General features: G+C 35.4%; 1 protein-coding gene across 1 annotated transcript; it reads left to right on the top strand.

Annotated features, from left to right (window-relative positions):
* LOC105032367 (DEAD-box ATP-dependent RNA helicase 6) lies at positions 1-26,858 on the top strand. The gene is made up of 10 exons (XM_010906809.4): positions 1-668; positions 11,193-11,253; positions 19,747-19,981; positions 21,151-21,389; positions 21,930-22,181; positions 22,269-22,449; positions 24,757-24,845; positions 25,298-25,371; positions 25,469-25,623; positions 26,403-26,858. Exons 1-9 carry the CDS (start codon positions 400-402, stop codon positions 25,545-25,547), a joined length of 1,479 nt encoding a protein of 492 aa, XP_010905111.1. The 5' UTR covers positions 1-399; the 3' UTR covers positions 25,548-25,623; positions 26,403-26,858.
* The last annotated feature ends 26 nt before the right edge of the window (positions 26,859-26,884 follow it).

The following is a 26,884-nucleotide window of genomic DNA, read 5'->3' as shown; positions in this document are numbered from 1 at the left end:
TGCGCTCTCTCGCAAGGAAGGAAATCCCACCTCCTCCTACGAGAACTCCGCCCCTTTTTCGTTTCTATAAAGCTCCGCCCCTCTCCAATCCCAGAGAAATGCCGTTTCTCGATCCCTGGATCCATGTCATACCCTGCTCTCTTTCGCGTCTTTTGTTCCTATTAACGCTCCAAAGATTCTACAATCAACGCAGAAGCGTCCGAATCTCTCTTTGATTTCGCTTCGATTCGCTTCTTTTTCCTCTCAAAACCAAAAAACCCTAGACTTTGATCGCAGTTTCTTGACTTCTTCCTTTCTTTGATTATATTTAGAGCTCTTATCTTTTCGAATTTTGAGTAGATTTTGGTTCATTTATCGCGTGGGAGAATCGGTTTTTGAGAACCGATCGGATTCGTGGAGATGAACCCTAGAGGTGGTAGATATCCCCCGGGAATTGGCAACGGCCGCGGGGGGAGCTCGGGTGGAAACCCTAACTTTAATGGGCGAAACCCTCAACAACACCAGCAGTATGTGCAGCATTATGTGCAGCGGCATCCAATGCAGGGCCAGCAGAACCAGCAGTTACAGCAGCACCAGCAGCTGCAGTGGTCGAGAAGGAATCAGATGGGAACCGATTCTGGAACCAGGGAAGCAATGAAATCAGTTCAGTCAGATAGCATCGATTCCAGGTAAAGCAAAGGATTTCTAGGAAAAATTGTCTTTTGCTATGTAGATGTGAAGAACCAAATGATACACGTTCTTCTTCTTCTTCGTTATTTTTTTCTTGATGCAGCGGTATCCAGTTATAGGAAATAGTGTTTGTTCTAGTTAGGTTTCTCGTAGCCAGCAGTAGTATTCATCAAACGTCAGAACACATACAAAAGAAGTCCAATGCTTTTCTTTATCAAGTATGCAACGTAAATCACCTTCATCCTGCAATTAAAAGGTTTTGTCCCACTTTTTTTTCTTAAAATTTTCCTCTGGCCAGTGGCAGAAGCCAGGGCTTTTGGTGCAGTGTTTGAGAATTTTCATCAAGTTGACAGCTGCTCAGATATTCCTGTCTAATTCTTTTTGGAACCTTCCCAGCTCTAAAGGGTTGACACAGTTGGTTTTAAAGCAGTATTAAAAGCTGGCAGTGGTCATAATGTTTATGAAGTCGGTCATGGAACTTGGAACCTGAAGCATATATTCTATCTTTGGCATGTTAATCCTTGTCACCTGACTATTTTAAATCTCTCATGAGTTCCGTGATAAGCGGACTTGTTGATCTTTGAAGGGAATTGAAAGTGGAAATAAATAATCAGATTGGTTGCTTGCTTAGGAAAATAATGAGATAAAAAAGGAAAGGGACTTTCCCTGATCAACGACATTTAACTTAATATGAGTGCCTAATATGGACAAAGATTTCTTCATGATCACTGGCCATTTTTTGTGGAAGTATGTAAAAACCATTCTAAGTAACTTATACAAAATTGAGTTGTTAGGCTAACTTTCCTCTAGTGGCATTCTTTGCTTTCTTTACATGTTTTTAGAATTCAGATGACTTCTATAGTATTTGTTTTCATTTCTTTTAGCTCTCTATGCGCTGAAGTTTGTGGAATGGTGTTTCTTATGTCAGGAATTGCTCTTCATTTCTTCTTGGTTTTTGATCTAGAATTGCTATGGAAAACAAGGTAATATTGTTGCTTTTGTGTAATGGTTGGAGGATTTGAATGACATGGCAATTAGCTAAGAAATGAATTGACTGATATGCTTTTAATTATATGTGTAAGGAATGGAAAATGTAGAACAATTTGAATGCAATCTATTTGTGGGTATGAAGCTGCCGTGCCAATAAATGTATTATGTACTTGGATTTTGATAGGAAATAGACCAAGTATGATAAACAATGTTTGTTGTACTAACTGGTTCAGGGTACCATCCTGTATTGGGTCACATCCGGCACGAAAACATCATTTGGGTATGTAGAAGCCCCGAACTGGTCCATACTAGCCCACATCGACCTAAATGTACTGTATCAGCCCCGAACTGGTCCATACTAACCCACATCGACCTGAATGTACTATATCAGCCGATACGACCTCAAACCGGTGTGTGCAGTACTGTATTGACTTGTACTGCCCAGTCTTAAGTGGTACCATGATAAAAAGTGAGAAAAAGGGATCTCGATATGGGATGTGTAGCATACCGTACTGATCATATTGTACCAAACTGGTAACGTACCTATATAGTACCCGGTATCGAGATTGTGGACCATGATGACAAATTATTTGGATTTGGTAACTGATATCTTAAGGTTTGAATCCTAATCTACGTGCATCATCAAGCTGAAATCCCACAATGATATGCAGAGCAGGAAGATTCACTAGTTGATATGAAATTCGATCCTTTCAATTCCTGTATTTTTTTATGGTCATTGGCTTGACAAGAGCTCCATTTCCCATTCATTCTAGAATTGAAATTCAATTGGGATTGTTTTCCAAATTTAAGTGATGTGGGTCTCATCACTCTAGTAATGAAAGAAAATATTGAAAAACATTCAAGGGGTCGTCTACCTCTTAATGTTCTTCCCACTTGACAGGCCACGATAGGTATTCTACAAATGCTTCTATGTCCTAATATCTTGTTTCCTAGCCATCTCACTCCAAATAAAATTACTATAGATATCATGTCTCAATTATTTATTGCTTCTATCTCTTTTCACTTTTGTGGTAATGTGAGCCTTTGCAAAATTTACTAGGCTTATTATCAAATCTTTGTATCAGCTGACATTGCTTGTTATGAAAGATATCAGAGTAAATCAAAGGAGTTTTGCGAGACCTAGATAAAGAAAAATTCCTTTTATGCCCTTTTGAGATGTTATTTTCTATTAATCATCTGTCTCACCATTTTTCCCTCAATATAGTGTATGAGTATGTAAGAGAAAATATCTGAACCACAATTTTTTGAGGTCTAGTTTGATGAAATTCGTTTTCAACATGAGCACTCAGAAGGGTGGAAATAACATAGTTACAACAATGGTGGGAGCTCATGTGCTTTGATGCCCTTTATAAATCCAACAATAATAACATAGAAAAGCCAAATCAAATGAAAAATGAAATATATTTATCATAATATTTCGTACCGACCCAAACTAGTCGATACACCTTGTACTGTACCGTACTAGCGGGGAATTAGTCCGGTTTAGGCCGGATTTTCGAAAAATGGTCTGAATCGGACCGAACCGGTTGGTTCGGTATGGTATCGGCCCGAACCGTCTGATACTGGGCAGTTGGGTCCGGTTCGAGGTCGGTTTAGTCTGGTTTTCTTTTTCTTTTTTCTTTGTGCTGTTGGGTGGGATTTTTTTTTTGATTTTTTAAATATCCGATACAGTATGGTACGATACCGTACCAGTCGGCAACCGGCATGGATTTCAGTATCGAGTCTGCGAATCTTGATATTTTTCTTTAAGAAATTTCAGAGAGAAGTCAGGATTGGATTGATGCCACAAATCACGGCGACAGAGTCATATCTTTTTTTTTTGGAGGGGGGGGTTTAGATGTATTCAAGCTTTTCCAGGAAAGTTTCTTAACTGATGATCAAAATCCATGTATCTCATTTTAAGGTGGGTTGTCATGTTCATTGGAAGCATAAAAGAAAGAATCCGATGATCAATATTTGAATGGATCCATCAAGAAATGTCTTGACTAACATTATGATTGCTTATTCATCAAAGAGCTAACTCATGTTAGGAATACCACTGGATGGGAATTTGGATTTTGAGGAGGAGATTAGCTTGGGATTTGGATGGTTCATTTACCTTATTGATGTGGGATAGAGTTAGGGAAGGGTGGAAATCTTGGATGTGTGAATTTTTATGGGAAGAGTTTTCTTCAGCTAAGATTAAAGTAGATGTATGTTGCTTTAAGAAAATAGGTGTTCTTGAAACTATGCTTTAGGGATAGGGGTATTTTTGGAATAAATGTGTAAAAGTTCAAATAAGTTACCCCTCTAATATGGTTGTTAGAATATATTTCTTTTAAGTTTGCTGTGTTTTCACTTGCATATATAATTGTAGCAACTAATAATTTTTTCTTCCTAATAACTTCCAATAGTTGTTTAAATTGCTATAAGTGATTATTTTTGATTGTTTTTAGTTTGCCAAATATGTTATATCAAATGCCACAATTGATAGAAGGTGGGCCCAATGATTTCCTTCATCGTACAATTTATATACCTCCCTATGATCTTGGAATCATAAGATGTATGATATTGATATATCTTATTGGTCCCCGGATGCCGATCACACTCTCCTTTCCATCCTCTTTCCACTCACTCTCATTGGAACTCACCAACTTTAGTAGCGCTATTGTCAATCTGACTTCAAATTGACAATTATCTATAGATGCCACAAATAGTTGGGAAAGGGAAAAATTTTTGTTTTTGTTATTTTTCAACAATTTTTTGTTGTTTATTTTCCTTTTTTATTACCTTTGTACAACAACTCTTTCGGATTTCTTGGCAGATCTTTAATGGCAAGCAGTATATTTTTGATATGTGGCAGGAAATAAAGGAGAATTTAGATAATCAGGGTCATCTGCCTGACTACTAGGCTCCTTATATATCCACCGAGATTTAACTTAATGATATAACAAATTAATTAGGCAATGTGATGCTTATGCAGCTAACAAGATACGATGATTTGAACATTTTATTTCAATGGAAAACTCTCTGGGCTGTATTGTTGATTATTAGCCTTTATTTGAATGGGAGTTTTCAGCTTCACAGTTGTGCATCATATCTCAAACTTTTTGTGAGCTGATTTGTTTCCTCTTCAACTTTTTTCAAATTGTCATATAGAAAGCAGGTAGTCCCAAATGTTATTAGCATGCATGCACATTTTAATCCCCTTTGAGGTGGAGATAAGGCTATGAAGCATCACATCGTGCATTTGTATTTGGGCTGTTATTAAACTTCTATGCAATCTCGATTGAATTTTAGGCAACTCATCCCAAACTAAGTTGATGCTTTTCCCCCAGTCAACATATATAAACATCAAGTCTTATTTGATAATTTGCTGGTAATTTTGGATCTATAGGCATTGTTTTTTGGAATCTTGATATCTATTTTTGTGTTTTTACCTTCTTAGATGCACTAAATCTACTGTAGTGATGGTGCTTGGTTTCACTTTGTGTTGAGGTATTAACACTGCAACTTAGGTTGGTGGGTCGTTTTGAAGGCAAACCTTAAACCACCTTCGAAATCTCCAAACCTAATCCAACCCAACCTGGTCTTGGTTGGGATTTCCCATCCTAAGCTAAATTCATGTTGGGTCATGTTAGTTGGCTTGTGTATGGTTGTGCCACGTCAATTGGGGATTGGTTTAAATAGGAAACTGAAGATGGGGGAAAGGTTTGGGATGTTTTTGTTGCATCAATATTATATTGAATTGAGGCATCAATCATTCATCAATTTCAATGGTCCACTAAAATGTAATTTAACATGACTAAAGGTATAATTATATAAATTGATCTTCATAAAATATAAATATGAATAACTTATTTGTGCATATATTGGGTTGGGTTGGATTGAGTTGCATTCAGGTTGGGTTAGGCTCAAGTTCGAGTTGGCTTGTAGGTCAACCCCAACTGAACCCTACTTAATGCTGGGTTGGTGTTTTCAAGCCCAAATCCAACCCAAACTAATAAAATGTTAATGTAGACTACCAAATGAGTGGATTGGGTGGGTGGGTTTGGGTTGAGCCTAATCAAGGTCACCTGTATTGGTTATGAGTGTAGGGATGGTAACAAGTTGGGTATGGGTTGGGTCGGCCAATACCCATACCTGCCCTGTAATTAAAAATCCATACCCATACCTGGCCCGTATTTGCCTCAGGTTAGGTGGGGTTGGGTCAAATAGTGGTACGGGTTGGGTAGATGAGAGGGATCGGGTTAGGTAAGGAAATAATGGTGCAAATATTATAAAATAATTGTTACTTTGAAAGGGGGGATTTAGATTAAAGTTATATCAAGTTGGGTTCGAGATGGGGCACACCATTATCCATACCTAACCTCAATCTGCTTCAGGCTTATCTAGAACCCGTACGTGCCTTGGTTTTTAATTTTGGGTCGGGTAAAATCTGTCCCATTTAGGCCCTGTTTGGCTAAGTTTTTACAGTGCCAAAAAGCACTTTCTGGCCCTCAAAAAGTACTTTGGGGTGCTACAGTGATGTTTGATAAAAAATCGGAAAGCTGTTTTGGCTTTGTCAGAAAGCTGAAAAAGCCTATTTGGGAAAAGTTCTATTTTGAAGCTTCTCCCAAAAGTGCTTTCTGGTTAATATCGGAAAGCTGTTTTGATTTAAATGAAATTTTTTTAATAACAAAAATATCCACTAACAAATCTCATAATTATATCATATCATATTATTATACTATAAATATAATATAGTAATAAATTAATATTATAATATATTATAAATATATAATATAAGCTATTATAGTATTATTATATCATTAAAATATAATTTGATATAATAATATTTATTAATAATATAATATAATATGTTATATTATAATTTATTATTAGATTATATTATAATCCATTATATATTACATCATAATTATAATAATATTATATTATAGTATATATTATATTATATGATAATAATATTATACAATAAAATAATATTTTAAAATATATTAATATTTATATTATAGACATATAATATAATCTATTATAATATTATAATATTATAATAATATGATATAACATAATAATATTTTAATAATAATATAATTACATTATAATAATATAATATATTATATTATAATCTATTATTACATTTGATTATAACTAATATATTATATTCATTATAAATTATATTATAATAATATTATATTATATTATAATATTATGTTATATTATATGATAAAAACATTATATAGTATAATAATATTTTAATATATTATATTATATTATTTTCTACTATATAATACTATGTAATGTCTTTTATTCTCATTTTATCATACCGAAAGCACTTTTTTATTGTAGTTACCAAACATATGTTAAAATTCTAAAGCATTTTATAAATGTGGTTATCAAACAGCAAATAATTTTTTGTAAAAACTCTACTTTCAAAAGCTTTGCTTCTCAAAAGCTCTACTTCCAAAAGCTCTACTGCTAATAGCAATCCCAAATAGGGCCTTAGGTCGGGTCTCGTAACTAGTGGATCGGCTAAAACTGCCATCTTTATATGAGTGTCAACTTGAGTCTTGATTCCCTTTAATTTTGAAGAATTCCATCTTCTAGATCCATATGCAAGTATTATACACCTATCCATCCATAAGCTTGGATGCTAGCTTAGTGGTGCGAAACTTCAACCTAGGATAATGTAAATACATCGTGGAAATTTGGATCCACACATGCTTACCAAGTTTTGCCTTCCAGTGTTTTGACAATATCCATTTTCTCATGCTTGCACTTGCTCTTGCATACCTGGTTCTGGTAATGAAGATTGCAACTACTCTGGGGTAAACCGCAGGGTTCGATTAACTTGGGTTTTAATTTTCCACTTTTTTTTTTTTTATTTTTCATGACTACTTGGAATTGCTTTTCAGAATTGCAGAATTTCATGTGCATCGTCATATGCATTGAGAAATGCCTAGTACTGTATAGTATGTAAAGGCATGGTATTTGACTAAGATATTTTCTGACTAATATGATATACATTAATTTAGATGATGGTCAATGAGCATATAATTGCTTAAATGCTGTCTGATCTTGGGATAAGATTGGCAAGTGGAAAATTTCTGATAGTAACCACACTAGGAGGTGGAAGAGGTACAGATCTGACAACAAGTTCAGACCTGTGGGTTGCTAATTTAAGATGTGGGATCTACAACTTGGTGTGGATCTCCATGTCAAATTCTACACCTGGTTCATAAGACCTGAAAGTTGAACATGTAAATCAGAAAAAACAATGACATTTTAGCCTTTTGTAATTGTGCTCCAGAATTTCCATTTTTGATATCTTCTATAACTCTGACCAAGTGTACCTTTTCCTTTCTTATTTAGGAAAAGAGGTTTCTCTTTCTAGATAACTTCCCCAAAATAACAAAGTGCATGTTATGTGAGTGATTTGGACCCATATCTGAAGATGAGAATAGATGCTCTGAGGAGCCGGAGCATCTCAGGGGTAGCTAGCCACCTAAATTATTATGCATTGCCACAACCAGCTTAGAAATGCTCCTAAAATAGGCGGATGACCTTCTCTCCATTACTTTCTGCTGCCACGGCTTTTCTTCTTAATCATTGTTGCTTGTGCTCACCTTTGAGTGATTTGGTACTTTCAAATTGAAGTTGATAAGAAAGGTTTGTTTAAGCAAGATCCATATTTTCATTGCTTCTTACAACAGAAAATAACAAGATGCAACAATGTTGAGAAAGACCTGGAACACTTAAAGCATATTGTATTCCGTGTCCTTAAGAAAGGTTTCTTTTTTCTTGAGATTTTTCAACAAATATATAAAGTTGCTTAGTGGTTATAGAAGTGTGATGACATAATGAACATAGTAGAGAAATATGTAGTAACATTGCACCCCAAGTCCAAGTATAGAAAGCAAATTAAATGCATTAATATATGGACAAATATTAATGAAATATGGTAGTGCAGTAACACCATTAAAAAGCTATGCTATTCTGGCATTCTACAAGCATATATGGACAACATTGTCATGAAACATATCTCATAGTTTTGCTATTGAATCATGTTTTAGTTAAGCTGTGGGTTGACATGTTGAGAATATTTCTCTCTGTTTTGCATGAATCGTTGTCGGAATGAATTGAAGCTAGAGAAGTCATAATTTACGATTAAAACATTTGCAAAGTAGAGATATTCAAAATCATTGTTTTAAAATGCCACATATGCAGTTTCGTGTATGTATGCACTCCCTTGACCGAACTGCATACCCTATATGTGGCTATGATATGTGGTTGGGCTGCATATTATTCAAAAATGCTTAGTGCTTTGTGGGCATTTAAGGATTAGCATTAGGCGGCTGCATGTGCAGCCTTCTTATCATCGGGCAACTTCATATGTGGCCCTGTTTAATACACAGCTCTGAGCGAATAAGTAAATGGTTGGGCTGGTTGTGGGTCTTAAGCAGCCTGGGATAAATGTATATTAACAATGCCAATATGTTAATTATGCTAAAATTATTACTACTAAGAATCAAGTAATAAGTAGTAAGCACTAATACTATTGTTATTAATATTGCTTCTATTTATAAAAAGACATTGCTATTATTATTGTATGTAATATATTTTTATTTTTAAAATGTTTTAAAATACTAACTGTCTATGCGTGTGCATATTTGGTCCATGTAAGGCATATGCACTCTGCGTTCTCTTGACCACCTGCATACTGCATCGACTTTTAAAACATTGATCAAAACATGATGAACTATGCCCTGTATTAATTCAATGTCCAGGACTTCTGATTGACTTGAAAATCAACTAGACAATGTCATGTAGTCGATTTGAAACTTCTGAGATCTCAATAGTTTCACAGTAGTCCATGCTAAACAAATGATACAGGTGCATGGTTGATAGGTTGTACTTGGTAATAGTTAGAGCAGTTAAAATGAAAGCATTTTCATTGCTACTGAATGCAAAGACTTTATGCAGCCTTTTCAATTAAGTTATAGAAATATCTAGCATATCCTTGGAAGCCATTTATTTGAAAAATAATGGTGAGCTTCTCTCAACTTTTGGATAAATTTATCAACTTAAAACTAAGTCCTAAATAATGTTCAATACTGGCCCTTGACCATTTACGTTGCATTGTCCTTGTTGTATTTTACTGTTCCTGATGTTTGAAATCTGCCACGAAACTGCTCCCAGTAAATAAGGGCCAAGAGGTTCTTTATTGGGAAAAAAACATTTTGTGCTGACATCGAGATTGTGGAATTGTGATGGTCCTCTTTGGGCTTCTCAACTAATGTCCTCATATGCTCATGTTTTCGTGAAAAATTTGAAAATATTGCTTCTAGAGTCAACTCAAATATCAGTCGTATGGTCAGATGACCTCAGATTCATGGTTGACTTGTGCATTATGTATCAACTATCAGCTATTCAACACTAATCTTTTTCCATTCAAAACCAAATCTTGTGTTTAAACTTCCATGCACTCTATCTGACTATGCTGATTGGTTGTTTTGATCCAGCTGATCTACTTTAAGATTAAGCTTTCCAGCTTTTTCAGATGAGCTTAGATTCTCTATTATACTTATATCAGGATGTTAAATTTTCCCCTGTAATTCAATGTCCTATGTTGTGAAGTACACATGATCAGAGAGTTTTTGATGGTATATGATTCTCTTCCATTTTAGATACCTCCATATAATTTTTGCCTCGAAGAATGACATTCTCACACTGGTATGTAATGATGTGCTGGCTGATGACTCCTGAGTGTAACATTGTGCTTGACATATTTCTGGTCATGTTTGTCCCTAATAGCTTTGATTTTGTTACTGCGGTGAAGCCTTAAACTAAATTTCTTGGACATGACATTATGAATTGATAGTTTCACATCTGAATTTCCATTATCTTTTTTGGTCACTTAAAATGAGAATACTTACCCTAAATTGGTACTAGTAAGGATGTGCATACCATGTGTATCACTTATACTTGCAAGTTCATGATGGTTGAAAAAAATTACCGCATCATCATACCTTGTATGCTTCTTATTTTTTGATTTACTTGATTGGTTTGTTGGTGACTGCCTGGCACATGCTAATCATTTTCTAAAACTTTTGAAGATAGTGCATTTTCTAGTAATACTAGATAATGTTGATGAACTTATAGGTTACCTCTTTCCAGGCCTGTTCTGGCATCTAGTATGCAATGGCTGGCCTTTTTCAGTTTTCAAGTTTAAGTAATAATTTGAACTATTTTCTTTACTTTTGTGTTTGTGTGTGTGCATGTGTTATTTTACACACAAGCACACTTGCACATGCATGCAGGATCGCAAGCACATATTTATGACACTGCAATCAATGCATAGCATCTGCAATTTGGGTGATCCAAAATATGCTATATAACTAAATTGATATGGAATGCGATGATTTTTTTTTTTTTATAAATTTATTCCAAATCTATTATGGATTTTCCTTTAGTAGGAAGTGCTTCAATATTTTATCTGCACTACTGACTTTTATTCCACCTCATGGTTTCAGTTCTCAGGATTGGAAGGCACAATTGAATATCCCACCTCCTGATACACGTTATAAGACAGAGGTAATTTAATTTGCATAGTTTCATGCCTTTACTGGGGGAATATTGCTATCTTTTGTACAATTTTTGTTGTTAAATGGTTTTGATAAGTGATTAGTTATTTTCTTAGATAATACTTATGAAGTTGCATTTTTGATGCAGGCATTTAGGTTCATATATGTAGCTTTGGGTTTAGATTTATCTAGAAGAATAAGTAAACAATTGACTTTGGATGTGGTGTTTAATTATTTATTCAAAAGTTTTTCCTGGTAACTAGTGTTTAAGTTTGTTATGGAAACTTCATCATGTAAATCCTGATTAAATATACTTATTAATTTTAGTTGCTGACTTATTGTTAACCATTTTGATTTTATTATCTGTTCTCATTCTACTTTCTTCCGGAAGGCATTTCCGTTTTCCCTAATATGTCATGACTAGCATGGGTGGAAGTTGCTTTCTTTGGACTTGCTTAACATGAATGAATTCAATCTTATTGATGCATTATGCAGTTTAGTACTTTAGATCTTTGAAGATATGCAAAGGCATATATAGGATAAAAATGTCAGTATAATCCTTGGGATTCATCATAGTTTCTCAATCAGCATTCAGCATGTATGGGGCATAAAGGAAGGACATCTTCATATATGGCTGTGATCTTTAGAAAGGATAAAGCTGTGGAGGTAGCAAATCATGCTTCTCTTTATGAAGAGGGTATTACATTGGATTCTGTTTAATGCATGTGATTACTGCTAAAATAAGTAGTATTTGATGGATGTCTTTGATCTCACAGAAGGACGAAAACCTTTGAAAGAGATGGACGGAATACAATGTGATACCTATTCCTATCAGAGGATAAAGCATAAGATGGATGGGCTTTGGGCCAGTGGCATATTGCATTGTTTTTTTTTTCCTCTCTCTTTTTTTTTTTTTTGAAATGCTGTGAGTCGTGAAGATGGATGATCAAAGAGGCACTCTTCTACTTATAATGTACTTGTTAAAAAAGACCTTGGTGGCCTAATCTCCTCAGTTGGCTAAGGCTCTTGGTTCTGACTATTCCTTTTTAAATTATACTGCCTTTTGGTCCGGCTCTTTCTTTATCTTGAGGGGTGCTTTTGATCTTGGGTTTCCAGGTGCCTTAGCTCAGGACTTCAGGCTTTTTAACATGTCTTCCTTGCATCCTTTGTGGATTTTTATATGTTTCCTTGGAAATCCTGTGCATCCTTCATTTCTTGTTTCATCTGTATGGTACCTATTGGAATGAGGTAGGCATTGCTGCTATAAGTGGTCATTTGAATGTTCAATCTCATCTCCATGACATGCTCTAGATTCCTAATAAATTTATGCTATCCTCTCATTCTTAAATTAAATTAATTATTCAGTGGCAGGTAGGGGTTCAAAGGTTGGTGTGGCAATGCTTAACTTTTTCAACCTGTTTAACTTGATTCAACCCACTGTAGATCAGGTTGAACAGATTTTTGACCCATCTTGTATCTGACCCTACCCATATCTGGTCTGACCTGACCCAATTGCCACCCCTATTCAAAGGTAAACACCCTCATCTATGTTGAGGCCAATGCATCATAGACATAGTTGAATCAGGGACAAGTTGGACAAAATCAAATATCCAATAATTTTGCTTATGGGCTCGTCCTTCTAATTTATGAAGATCTCAATGACGAATTTATGTGGCATTTTAACCTGTATAACTTTGTTATTATTATCTTTGTGATAAAGATAATCTGGCCCCTTTCCACTACTTTTGAGGACTATGTCAATCCAGAATCTAGGTTTGATTGTTGGCATTTGCGATTTGTTTGGCAAGAGAAAGCATTTTTTTTATCCGGCAAATGTTAGAAATTTTTTGCAAGGTCGCAGAGTTTATAAATAATTAAAATGGAGAACATCTTACCATCCATACTCGAAGTGATCTGGCCTTATCCCACCTAATTAGGGTTGGCTTCATACATCCATCTTTTTCGATCATTCCTGTTACACTCTATTTTTAATGTCACCGCAATCATTTTTAAAATCTTTTCGCTATCTGTGATGTCTCCACTACAATAACAATTCAGACTGTAGGGTTGCCTGCCAACCAGGTATGAAGCCCTTTTATTCCTAAAATAATCTTTAGGCACTCATATGGTTTTAGGATGGCCAAGTTGTTTATTCTCATACATTTTATCTTTTTTATCATATTGTGTTTGTCTAGTTTTTATTTGCATGTAGGGTGCAGTTTTGTAAAGTTTTAAAGTCTGGAACTACTAAATGGCTGGAATGTAGGTAGTCTGGTATTAAGTGAGGGATCCATCTTTTTCAATCATCTGTTGGGGCAAAATTGTTTCAAGGAGAGTATATTCACATGCAGCATGTGGGCCTCATCTAATTTGTATTTTAGGCAACACCTTTGAGGAGAGAGAACATGAGCTATCCCTTGCATTTTTCAGCAATGGTTTATAACACACCCAACTTTGTCTCTAATCATTTCCTTCAGGTCGATTGAATGGTTGGTCCATATCAATGTTGATGCCATAAAAGGTAATTAAAACTTTGTATAAAGTTGAAAGTTTTGAATTAGAGGTATGATTTTGAGAGAGAATTTTAGACGGTGTCGTATATACAAAGGGCCACTATTGTATCATGCCTTTTCCAAACTCAACCTTCAGATCTGAGATTATTTTTTGGATCTTATAATAAATTCATTCAGTAGTGATCACAAAACACATCATATTATAGCCTTAGTAGATTCGATTAGAGTTAGGTTGGCATCACCTTGTATAAAGTATCTATCTGACTGCAATTCCTGAAGGGTAGTTAATGAAATGTCAAATCTGTTTATTAGAATACATCTCGTGTGATTCATGGAGAGATCTCAGATGTGGTCATGAAAGTGGGTAAAGGAATCCAAAGATGGATTCAATAATGATGGAGATTAAATGAATGGTGAACTCAATCGAGTTTCTTGTATAAAATGGATATCCATGAGGAATGCATTTATAAATTCTTTTCTTGTTTTTGGTTCAGGAAAAAGGAAATCAAGTTTTAAGTTGTTTAGCTAAGCCTTTTGATTTGAGAAATTGCAAATTTAGCATAATCAGCATTACAAATTTGAATAGTTAGATTGTGTTTCAGAATCTAGATGGATGCAGAATGCTAATTTTATTAATTGCAAAACTTTGTGCCTTTGGTCTGTAATGAGACTGCTGGTTTTGAAAATTTGAGTTTGTTGTTGGAATAACTGAACAAACTGCCATTTAGCTATTGTAAATATGATCGCGATAGATCTAGAGTCTGAAAAATTCTTTTTAGTTCTACTTTATACCAAGAAAAAGGAGTTAGCGTTGGCAAAGGATTATGGATGGTGAAATTTTGTTACTATTCTTGATCTCATGTTGGCACAGCCAATTTCTTCTCTTGACAACCGACATCGATGGTTGAAGTTTATGCTACTTATTTGTTGGTGCGAAGTTTAAGAGTGCTTCATGCATGTGGTGGAGCTGGAATCAGCAAGCAAATTTTAGATGTGCATAGGGTAAGATTGATACATGGGATGAGATGGAAAAAATCTTTTGATAGGTGGATTGTTTGTTATGACTAATTGACTATAACAGTTGGTGTTATGCAAGCAGCGTTGCTGACAGTTGTGAGGAGAGAATGTGGGGGAAGGCTTTTGAATCATCTTAGATCTATTTGAAATTTAATGTTTTCAACTAATATATAAATTGGTGTTAAGTATAGGATAAGATATGGGTGGTAAGAGTAATTTTCAACAGTAGATTGTTGAAGAAACCTTATTTTTTGAGGAACGGACTGCAGAAGAAACTTTTACAGTTGCTGCTTGGTTTGTGATAAGGTCACAATGATGCATTCTTATTCTTATGCAGTTATGTCTTTACTCTTGAGCCTCAACTAAAACTATTGAGACATCAAATAAGCCAGTTGGGTGATAGATAATATTAGAATAAAGAACATGTTGAAATTTGACTGTCTTAACTTGTGGTCTGTGGAATTAAGATGTAAGGGCTGTAGTCTTTATGAAGAGCAACAACTAATCCACAAAGGTGAAAAAAGTACATGATATTGAAGAATCATTATTGATCAAATGTTTCAATCCAGAGCAGTAATCTGGTGGTGATTTTTTGATCATGTCAAGGCTTTTGCAAGGTGGAATCTCACAACAGGGGGTGTTTCATCACAGTAATCTAGTAATAAGCGCCAGGATGATTATCATTCTAGTTTCTTGTGCACCTATGAAGGAACTTGGTCTTGAGGAGACAGAAACCTTCTGCAGCAATTTTCCTGAGTAATTATGCAATTACATGGCTAGTATGTTTGTTCATATGATCCTTATTGGTATTATACATGTGGATTAAACTCTGGTATATGGTTCCTAAAATATGTGACAACAGATTTTGGATAAGAAAGGATACAGTATGTGAATATCAATTCCATTGCTGATTGGGTCACAAGTTTTGTAGCAGATCATTCTGGAGAAGGTAGATGGACCGATGTAACTCTTTTGCCGATGTCGTTTCGGGACATCCTTCTTTTTGACTTTTTGGGTTGTATTCATACCTATTGTGTAAGAATTTTCTGACTTACCAAAAAAAAATATCAACACTCACAAGGAATATAAAATTTTATTTGAAGCATGGATAAGTTCTCTGAAAGAAGATGATTCTGTTTGGAAATTCAAGCCAATGAGCTGAGGTAGCATTACTAGCTGGTCATTGATGTGACTTGAGTTGAAGATCGATTGTTGTAGCTGAAATGAGAAGGCATAATGAGGAAGAGGAATTCGATATCTGTTGGATAAGGAATTTAGAGACTCATCTCTTAGTTATTTCTAGAGTTCTTGCATTAATTAAAGGACTGATGTTTAAGGGGAAATTTTTATTCCAAACCTGTGGTGTGAAAAAGGATGCTAGTTGTTGACAACCTTATCTGGATGACAGGTATTACAAATGGGGGTGGATTCTCAAATGATGGTTGGAAAAAATCCTTTTTATTAGCTGATGCATTAATTTAATTATATATTATGAAGTAACATCAAGAGTTCTTTAATCAAGGGATTGATATTTTAGGGGATTTTCCCTTTTTTCCAAGCCTGTGACGTGAAATAGGATGCTAGTTGTTGATGACAACCTTATCTGGATGACAGGTACTCTTAAATGGGGTGGATTCTCAAATGAGGGTTGAAAAAAAAATTTCCTTTCTATTCACTGATGCATTATTTAATTATAATTGTGAGGTAACTTCACTTCTGTTTGCCTGAAAAGTTGGAGACACTATGTGCTCCCAGATCAATGTCCTCTTGGATGGACAAATTATTGTGGGGATTTTATGCAGTCAACTATAAAAGGGAGTGACAACATTCCTTTGCTTGTAATCTTGCAACTGGGTTGATGTTCAAATATGGTATTGTGACAATGGGTATTAGTCTCGCAGATGTCTTTGTAGTTCCTTCATTATTCCTTTTGTGCTTTTCTTATCTTAAATTCATAACATTGCTTTTCCTTTTTTTTTTCCAATCCTTTGGAAGTCATGATCCAGGGCTCATACAGCTACCATAATGTCCATGAATGTCAAGGGCTTTGGCTTTCTTACAATATAACGTATTAGTTGTTAGAATCTGTGATATTTTACTATACAAAGCTTTGTGATATTATTGACATTTAGGTAGGGAGTATGTCCTGTTTATTAACTTATGGGCCCTCTTTTGAGAATGCAGTTGCTATGACTTATTATTTGTACTGCATGAAGTGTTATGATTAGTTTTTAAAAATAGTTTCATGACACTTTGATGTTGATTTTTGTCGTACCAGGGATCAAGTAATGCTGTTATTGGTAAATGATAGCATGCTGAAAACTGTTACACCATTACAGTGGCTATTGCAGCACAATATATGCCAATAGACCTACCTTATAAAGTATGATTATGTAATGTAATGGCATATAATGGCTTGTGAAACCATTATGTATATTTAATACGGGAAGCATTTATTTTAAAAAAATATTCTAGTTGTATTCAAAAAATTGGAAAATGCCACATGGTGAGTGTTCATCATAATAACCAGTGTTTAAAGATCCAGTCGACCTGCTTAGGTCATCCCAGTCAACCTGTCACCTGCCAGGCTATGCAGTTTGGATTGATGCAAAGTCTGTATTCTGATAAAACTATCCTATGCAGGTGGTTCAACTGCCCAAATCACTCAGGTCAGATGTTAATTGTGTGCTCAGGTTAGTGTACAACAACCCCAAAGAAACTGGGGGTGGCGGTGTGGGAGAGCAGCATATGCATGGAGGATCTCTTCCTCTTCATCTTGTTCTTCTTTTAGTTTGAAACTATCAGAGCTGAGGCAGACCTATCTTTTTATTGAAAAAAAAAAGGAACATCTCTAGAGAAAGGAAAAGAGAGAATGTTTTGAGATAATCTCCCCCCTGGGTTTGGTAGCTTGAAGTGCGATGGCTCACTAGACTTGAACACCACAAACCCATCTGAGATTTGGGAATGAAGGTTTTTGGGCTTCAGGTCCACCAGCAGTTAGACCATTAATCTGCAAGCCAGCCACTTAAACAGGTTAGTCTGGGTAAACTGTTTCCGAATGTTGATAATAACTGTCAACGAATATAAAGTTGCTGTTATTTATAGGTCATTATAAATGTTTTTAGCATTGCGGTGATGAGATGAAATCAATAAATCAATTGTTTTGAGATAATCTCCCCCTACGTTTGGTAGCTTAGAGGGTGATGGCACACATGGACTTAAACACCACAAACCCATCTAAGATCTGGGAAAGAAGGATGCTGGGCATCTGGTCCATGGTTAGACCATTGATTGCAACCTGGCCTCTTAAATAGATCAGGCCAGGTAAACAATTTCCGAACACTAATGATAATTGTTAATCAATGTAAAATTGCTGTTACTTATAGGTCATCCAAAATGTTGTTTGCATGGTGATGAAATGAAATCATTAAATTAATTGTTATAATTGTCAAGCTATTATCTCAAGCATGGTTTGCCGTCACTGTATTGGTACCATTTTATTACAGTGTTGTTGTGTGGTACGGTATGAGACGGTGAGGTATACTGAGTGTCAATATAGACGAGACTGCGTACTGGTTCGGTATTGATATGGTATAGGATGCCTGGTACGATAGGGTACCGAAAAGCATGGCGAACCTTGATCTCAAATCATGTCTTTTTAGTTGTGGAGGCTATGTATAAAAGGGGAAATGGGTTGTGTGGTTTCTACAACAGGGTCCATTCAAAAAATTGGAAGTTTGGGGAGTGGGGGTTACTGATTTTCCGATTTTGATAGCAATTGCTTTTCTCTTTTCTTTCTTTGTTTTTTTTTTGGGTGGGGGTGGGGGTAAGCATGGTGGCCATCCACGTACAGAGTAGGTTGTATATCACATTGTCACTTTCTGTTAGATGTGATTGAGAAAACATAATCATAACTATGACAGTCTGTAGATTTTTCCCTAGTCTATCAGCTTAACTTGGCATCCAGATATCATTGAAGAAATTCATTTTTAATGGTATTTTTGTGCTTGGGGAATATTATTACTGGATTCTTTACCCTTGAGTACATGCAAGGTACATATTTTTCAAAAGCCCAGGCACACCTATGCGGGGACTTGTTCCCTGACCTATCAGCAGAAGTTGCTCTTGTCATTCACCTATCGTATCATGGAAGATATCTATTTTTATTTCTTTTAGTTGCTATGTGCTTGGTGAGTAGTATTTCTTGGTCTTCAAATATAGATGTCCGCTGAATTGGGGCAAGTGGCAGATCATTGCTCAATAAAAAAGGTAGCACTGGAATGTTTTTTTTTTTTTTTTCCTTCCTTTTTGAACGGCACAGGTTTTATATGCTCTTATGATTAATTGGTTTGTTTAATTTGTTGGTGCATAGACCTAACCTTGGGAGATTGGATGCATGATGTTCTGTAGGATATAGGAAATCACTATAAATTTTGGCTATAAAGTCTCTGGATCCTATGATGATCTTCTTTTATATCTGGATGAAGAACGTTTGGTGCTGTATATGATTATTTAACATAACGAAAGATTGTAAAATGATGCTGATAGTTGTAGTTATGTACTGAAACAAGGTGCAATTTAATTAGGAAATATGCAATTACTCATTAATGTAAATGAATTTTTAAAATTTATCAACCATGATTATGGTACAGTAGGAGCGATCTTATTCTCCTTGGTATATTTCTCAACTAACCTCTTCTATTCTATGGCTCTGGTCCTTGTATCTGTACTACTTTTAAATGTTGAGAGCTATTATTGTTACTCAACAGAGATGGAGCTGCTTGGTCTTCATTCTAGTGACATGGAATCTTTCAAGAGTTCCATATATTTACTTGTTCAATATGACTTTTCAAGAACTGTTGATTGTTTTTGGGTGTAATTACATGATATGCTGTCCTTGTCCTTCAATGTCAAAACAATTATTTGAATATTTTGTGTTACTTGAGAATTAATCTTCCACATGTTTTTTGCAGGATGTTACTGCAACTAAAGGAAATGAATTCGAAGACTATTTTCTGAAGCGGGAGCTACTTATGGGGATATATGAGAAGGGATTTGAAAGGCCTTCACCTATCCAAGAAGAAAGTATACCAATTGCACTGACTGGAAGTGACATTCTTGCAAGAGCTAAAAATGGAACTGGAAAGACAGCTGCATTTTGCATTCCTGCACTGGAAAAAATTGATCAAGATAACAATGTCATTCAAGGTTTCTTTTTTATACTTTTATCATTTTAATTACATTAGTAGATATGGTTAATTATTTGTCACGAGTAAGGTAATTTGTTAGATTGCTTGCAGTTAGTAGTTGAAGGCATCTTATTTCCTTGTGTAATATGTTTTTAGAAGCAAAGATCATATTTAGGACAGTCTACCATCATGTCTAACCACAACGAGAATGGTGCATTGTATTTTTACTTGCTAGATGTTTTCTTTTGAGGGAAACAACACGATTATTAGATGGCATACCTTTTTTATTGTTTTTTGGATGATATGTAGTTATGTGCTATGCAGGGTTCGCCGAACCAGCCTGAGTCGGGTAGTTCAGGGCATGTTGAACCGTATCGGCGGCTAACCAATGTGGTTCGAGTGTTCGATTTGGAACACTGGCAAAAACGAAGCGAGGGAGAAGGAAAGAGAGGAAGAGAGAGAAGAGGGGAGGGAAGGAGAGAGAAAGATTGGAGGTGGCCCGATGAGGCCATCGAGGCCTTTGGGATCCGCGGTCCTCCGTGAGATGCGAGAAGAGAGAGATAGAGATAGAGATAGAGATAGAGGGAAAGAGAGAGAAGAAGAGGGAGAGTGAAGTTGGCAAACTCATTGCTGGTTTTACTATTTATCGTCTTTTTTAAAAAAATTGTAATGAAACAGGGGCATGTCCCCTGTTTCGAACCCGCTGCGATCGTTGGGTATTTTTGGGCCCTTTAGCAGCCACGATGGCCATCAGGTGGCCCTCCGACGGCCTTCCTGCTATCTTCCTCTCCCTCTTCTCTCTTTTTCTCTCTCTATCTCTTTCTGCTCTCATTTTTTCTCGAAGGACCGCGGAGCCCAGGAGGCCTCGATGGCTCTCTGGCTTTCTTTGCGGCCCTCTAATGGTCACTGTCGGTGTCTCCACCGGCCTTCCTTTCTTTCTCATCCTCTCTTCCTTCCCCCTCTCTTTCTCTCTCTTTTCGTCTGTTTATCCCTCATTTTTGTCTTGGTTGGATCCGATGTGGGGGCATACTGATTTGTACTGCCAGCTAGTCAGCTAGCCGGCATGGGGTCTGGTTTTGAGTTGGTGATCCTTAGTTCTATGTATTTCAAAATCGTGGAGCTCTAACTATTAGAATTTGCACATTACTTCTTTAGCTTTAAACTTATTTGGACTCTTTTGATGTTCAGTTGTTATATTGGTTCCTACAAGAGAATTAGCTCTCCAAACTTCCCAAGTCTGTAAGGAGCTTGGAAAGCATTTAAAGATTCAAATTATGGTTACTACTGGAGGAACCAGCTTGAAGGATGACATAATGCGCTTGTATCAGCCTGTTCATTTGCTTGTTGGAACACCTGGTCGAATACTTGATCTTGCAAAGAAAGGTGTTTGTGTCCTGAAGGATTGTTCAATGCTCATTATGGATGAGGTATCATATATATTAAATTGATTCTACTAAATTTTTGAATGGTCAACCCAGTGTTCTAAGTTTTTGGTTAATGAAGAGTTTTTTACATCTGAAGTTAGATTTTCCTCTCCATAACTTTTGTTTTTAAAATTCTTTTTTTTTTACTGCTATTTGTCAATACCATATATTTTGCTTTGTTAATGTCATGCATATACTTTTTTCTTATTGGAAATGCTACCATTAATTATTAAATCCAACTCTTTCAAACTTTCTTCTGAATGTCATCCAGTTTTAGTCCATTGGACACCAGAATGATCCCTGTTGTTGAGCTAATAATTTTGATACATTTCATTACATAAAACAAAAAAGTTACTTGACATTTCTTCGATCAATCTCATTCCTGTTGCTTGATTCTCGAAGTACAGAGAGCCATAGTGAATGAATAATACATTTTGCAAAGTATAATTTGCTGCGGAAATAGAAATGGAATATTTGGTTGTAATAATCTGTTCTGCCTTTATGCTTCTTGTGTGATAGATGGTTCTTTTCCTACTTTGACAGGCAGATAAGCTTCTTTCTCCTGAGTTTCAACCTTCAATAGACCAGCTGATTCATTTCCTTCCTACAACTCGGCAAATTTTACTGTTTTCGGCAACGTTCCCTGTGACGGTCAAGGAATTCAAAGACAGATACTTAGCAAAACCTTACATAATTAATCTTATGGATGAACTCACCCTGAAGGGGATAACACAATACTATGCTTTCGTAGAAGAAAGGCAGAAGGTCCACTGCCTTAATACGCTTTTCTCAAAGGTTTGGACTTGACCATTACAAAATTTTGCATTATGCATAATTTCTACAACTGCAAAAATGATGAATTTGTTGGTTGTGTTCTGACAGCTTCAAATTAACCAATCTATTATATTTTGCAACTCGGTTAACCGGGTGGAGTTATTGGCAAAGAAAATCACTGAGCTTGGTTATTCTTGCTTCTATATTCATGCTAAAATGTTGCAAGACCATCGGAATCGGGTCTTCCATGACTTCCGCAATGGTGCATGCAGGAATCTTGTTTGTACAGGTACAGTTGGTCTTTCAATCTTCAATTTTTTTGCCAGGACTAGTTTCTTTTTCTTGGTTTAAAATCATTTATTACTATCATATTAGAATACACTAGCACTCAACCCCCGCATTGCGGGGGATTTAATTGATAACAATGATAACATTTTACATTAAAGATTGCTTTAATCAATTAATCTCATGATGAGATCAAAAGGATTTTTGAGAGTTCTTTTTTCCAAAGATGGCCTCCCAAATCAATAAAAGTTGCTGCATTTGATAAATGCTCGTGTATCGCTTTACTATTATTATATAGATAGATAGGTAATAATTTAATTTTTTTTTATCATATTATTTGTACTTTTATTCTTATTTAAAAAATATAAAAAAAATTTGACATGTAGCATTGTGGGAGATTATATCATAATCTTACGTGTCAATATGGAATGCGATCCCTAATATCCGTATATCGTTTTTCTATTATTATATAGATTTATATTAAAGATTGCTCTAATCAATTAATCCCATGATATGATCAAAAGGGTCTCTGAGAGTTCTTTTCAAAGATGACCTCCCGAATCAATAAAAGTTGCTGTATTTGATAAATGTCCGTGTATCGCTTTATTATTATTATATAGATAGCTAGATAATAATTCAAAATATTTTTTTAATTTTTTTTATCATACTATTTGTGCTTTTATTCTTATTTAAAAAATATAAAAAAACTTGACATGTGGCACTGCGGGAGATTATAATATAATCTTACGTGTCAACATGGAATGCTATCCCTAATATCCGTGTATCGCTTTACTATTATTATATAGATAGATTTAATTTATTCTTTATTTTTTTATCATATTATTTGTGCTTTTATTTTTTATTTAAAAAATATAAATTTTTTAAAAAAAAATTTGACATGTGGCGTTGCGGGAGATTATCCTATAATCTTACATGTCAATATAGAATGCCACCTCTAATACCCGTGTATCGCTTTACTTTTATTATATAGATTGCATCTATAGCCAAGAGTTATGTCTTTGTACTTCCATCTACCTCATTTAATATAAAGGTTATCCCTTTTGTTGGGTTGCTGTGATGTTTCTTTTAAGGCTGTTGCTGGCCATCGCATTTGATATGAAGCTACTAGTTGTCTGAACATATGATCAATGTCTTTATGATCCCTATGCATATGCATATTCTCAGGCATGTAGCTATGGAGGTGAACTGCTTGTATTGATCTTTGATTATTACTCTCATACGCACCCTAAACCTCTATTTGCATAAAAACTTTTGAAAAATTGCTGTCATATGTAATAATGGTTAGGCTTTTAATACCTAGGACAAACTCTCTAGATTTGAGGGTCTATATTTGTTAGTACCTTGCTATTACTTGAATTGCATATCGTCAAACTGCATGATCAACGGTCATTATGAAGGATTTTTACTTAACAGTATATTCACATACAGACATGATATATGAATCATTAATCACAGATGTTTCCTATTAAGGTTAACTCTGATGTTATTGTAATTTTTTTTTCCTTCAAATTTTTTGTCAAGACTTGCATCGAAGGTTTGCTGTACCATACCAAACTGGGTGGTATAGAGTGTACTATACCATACCAGTTCAGTACCGAAATACGGTATAAGGGGTGTACGTGTACCGATACTTGGTACTCCGAACTGGTCACATACTGACATAGTAATAGGTTGGCACTGATATAGGGTTCGGTACTGAGACGGAAAACCTTGCTTGCATCCATGTTACCTTGGTCCACTTTCTAAATTCTTGGAAGCTGATTCAGGTATCTTTCCTCAGCGGAGTCTCAGATTTACCCTCTGACATTCTATTTGTGGAGAATTATTAAGACTGCTTTGTGAATACATGTTATTTTCCTCTAACATCTACAAATATCATGATGCTTTTGGACTTTGTTTTTTTTTTTGGTTGTGGAATATTTAAGAACTCGACCTCTGTTTTTAATTATGTAAAGCATAGTTCATAATTATATGTACAACTTTTTGTCCTCCATATTTGCTTCAGGTGATCTATCTACCTGATATTTGGTGCTTTTCTTCTTGCTTTTATTTGATTTCATATCTGCAACTCTTGCCTATAAATATCATCTGTTAAAATTTATGGTTCAACCAAGGTCTATAAATATCAATTTAGCTTCACGAATCAGGTAGATTGCATATATGGAGCACTAAATATAAGTAGCCCATGCATTGTGTCTATTGAAACCTGTTTCTGAATTAATATCTTTCGGTTACAGTTTTATTGATCATTCAGTGCTTTTTGTGACTATGTTCATCTTTTGTTTCCCAGATCTGTTCACAAGGGGAATTGACATTCAAGCTGTTAATGTTGTTATCAATTTTGATTTTCCCAAGAACTCGGAAACATATCTGCACAGGGTATGGTTTTTATAAATACTTAGCCATGTTGGTATGTATGCTGCAATTCATAAGTAACCTGTTACCTCAGTCAACCATGTGATAAGCAATGTGTGCTGTCCATTAAGTTGCCTTTTTTTTTTTTGACATACTATAGAAAGGGATTGAAATGGTTTAATTGAATAGACTGCTATGCATGATTTTCAGAGGTAAGGAGAAGGAATTGTTAGAAAGCCCATGCTAAATCACATCATATGGATCATCCTATGTTAAGTTTGCTGCTGGTTTATGTTTAGGGTGTTAAGGTGTCTTAATTCATCACCTGAAATGGTCAGCACTTTTCTGTTCAGCTGCATGTTTCTTTGTAACTTTTGCGTTGCATGCCACAATTCCTGGCAGCAGATTTTTTTCCCCACATACTGCTTTGAAGTTATTGCATTCTTTCCTAAAGCACGTTTGCTTTATACTTTTAGGTTGGTCGTTCAGGAAGATATGGTCATCTTGGTTTAGCAGTGAATTTGATCACCTTTGAGGACCGCTTCAACCTGTATGCACTCTTTCCCAATTATAAATAAGCTCACATAATCTGTTTTCCTTCCCCCTTAATCTGTTGTTCTAAGATCTGGATATTTGTTTAATGACAGGTATAGGATTGAACAAGAACTTGGGACTGAAATAAAACAGATTCCTCCACAAATAGATCAAGCTATATACTGCAGGTGATTTGTGGTACTGATAAATGTGGATCCTCATCGTTGGTTAATAAGTAGAAGACCCACTGTAAATACTGGCTTATCAAGTAAGTACTAAACTTTTCAGCTTGTTGGGTTCTTTTCTTTTATTTGCTTTTATTTTATTCATTACTTGTTGATGGCTAATTCAGAACACTAATATGAATTGCAAGTTAATGATGCTATATGGTCTTACTGGTGCATCTTCTCCCAAATTACTGTTTTTGTATGGACAAATATACAAATATTTTATAATTTTTAACCATTTGAATCTTTCGTAATTTGTCAAATTTTGTGGCAAATCATTCCTGAATGCCCAACTTGCAATTATGCCCCCTCCTGGGAGAGTTTAACTTGAAATTGGTTCATGGCGGACTTGTAGCCATACTCAACCCATTTATTTTATTCATCCTAATTGAAAAGCCAGCGTGGTTTGTATGAAGTGGTAGCGAATACGGTTTGACCGTGTAGCGAATACTCCTCCTATGAGGCAACCCTTTGTCTTTTCTTACCCTTTCAGGGTAAGGTTACATGTAGCAGGCGCTAGTCGAGAAACACTTGTTGTGCTAAGATTTGGTGCTTATTTAGCATTATGAATTCAAATTAACTAGTTTTTTCCCATGCCTTTTCTTCCTTCCTCTGTTTTGCCTTCTAATACTTCTTTTCCGTAACTGTGGCACTCATTTGTAAACTGTTATAGACATATTTGTGGTCTAGATGTTTCTTAATGCAATCAATTTAATATTTTAAATGATTTTGCTCTATTCAGTTTCTTAGTTCTATTATTATTAGTTGATATTTCTTACACTGTAAAGTTGACATTGTCTTTCTGTGGACCATTATCCAGGGTTTATTTTGTCACCTTGCCCATCATAATAGTGATGGCATCTTGTGAGGTGTTCAGTGATACTGAGTACAATCAGATCATATTGTGGATCCTATATGCTGATACCTGTTTTGTGGTACTTCAAATCGTTGTGTTCTGACTCGTAGGTTTTTATGTTGCTTCGTGTTGACCCTCTTTTTTAGTACTAACAAGTTGCGGATAAAACTTTTAATTGTTGTAACTCCCAGTCATTTGCCTCCAACCAAGTACTTTGACTGTTGTTGGGAGTCCTGGTTTTATTCTGATAAACTGCAGTGTTACATGGCTTGAAGCCATCAAATGCTTACCGTGTAGACCTGGCATTGGAGTGCCTAATGCTCAGCTTTTTGTGCAGTCCATGCATTCAAATGCTATATGTATTATCAGATCCGAAGATTTTGAAAATCTATCCGGTACCTTTTTCCGGACAATTATCCATGTGTGATTTCTTTGACTATTAACGT

Source organism: Elaeis guineensis, chromosome 4 (assembly GCF_000442705.2).
Source record: "Elaeis guineensis isolate ETL-2024a chromosome 4, EG11, whole genome shotgun sequence".
In the NCBI taxonomy this organism is placed as follows: Eukaryota; Viridiplantae; Streptophyta; class Magnoliopsida; order Arecales; family Arecaceae; genus Elaeis; species Elaeis guineensis.
Note: the sequence above shows the minus strand (reverse complement) of the source record. Positions and strands in the feature narration are given on the sequence as shown.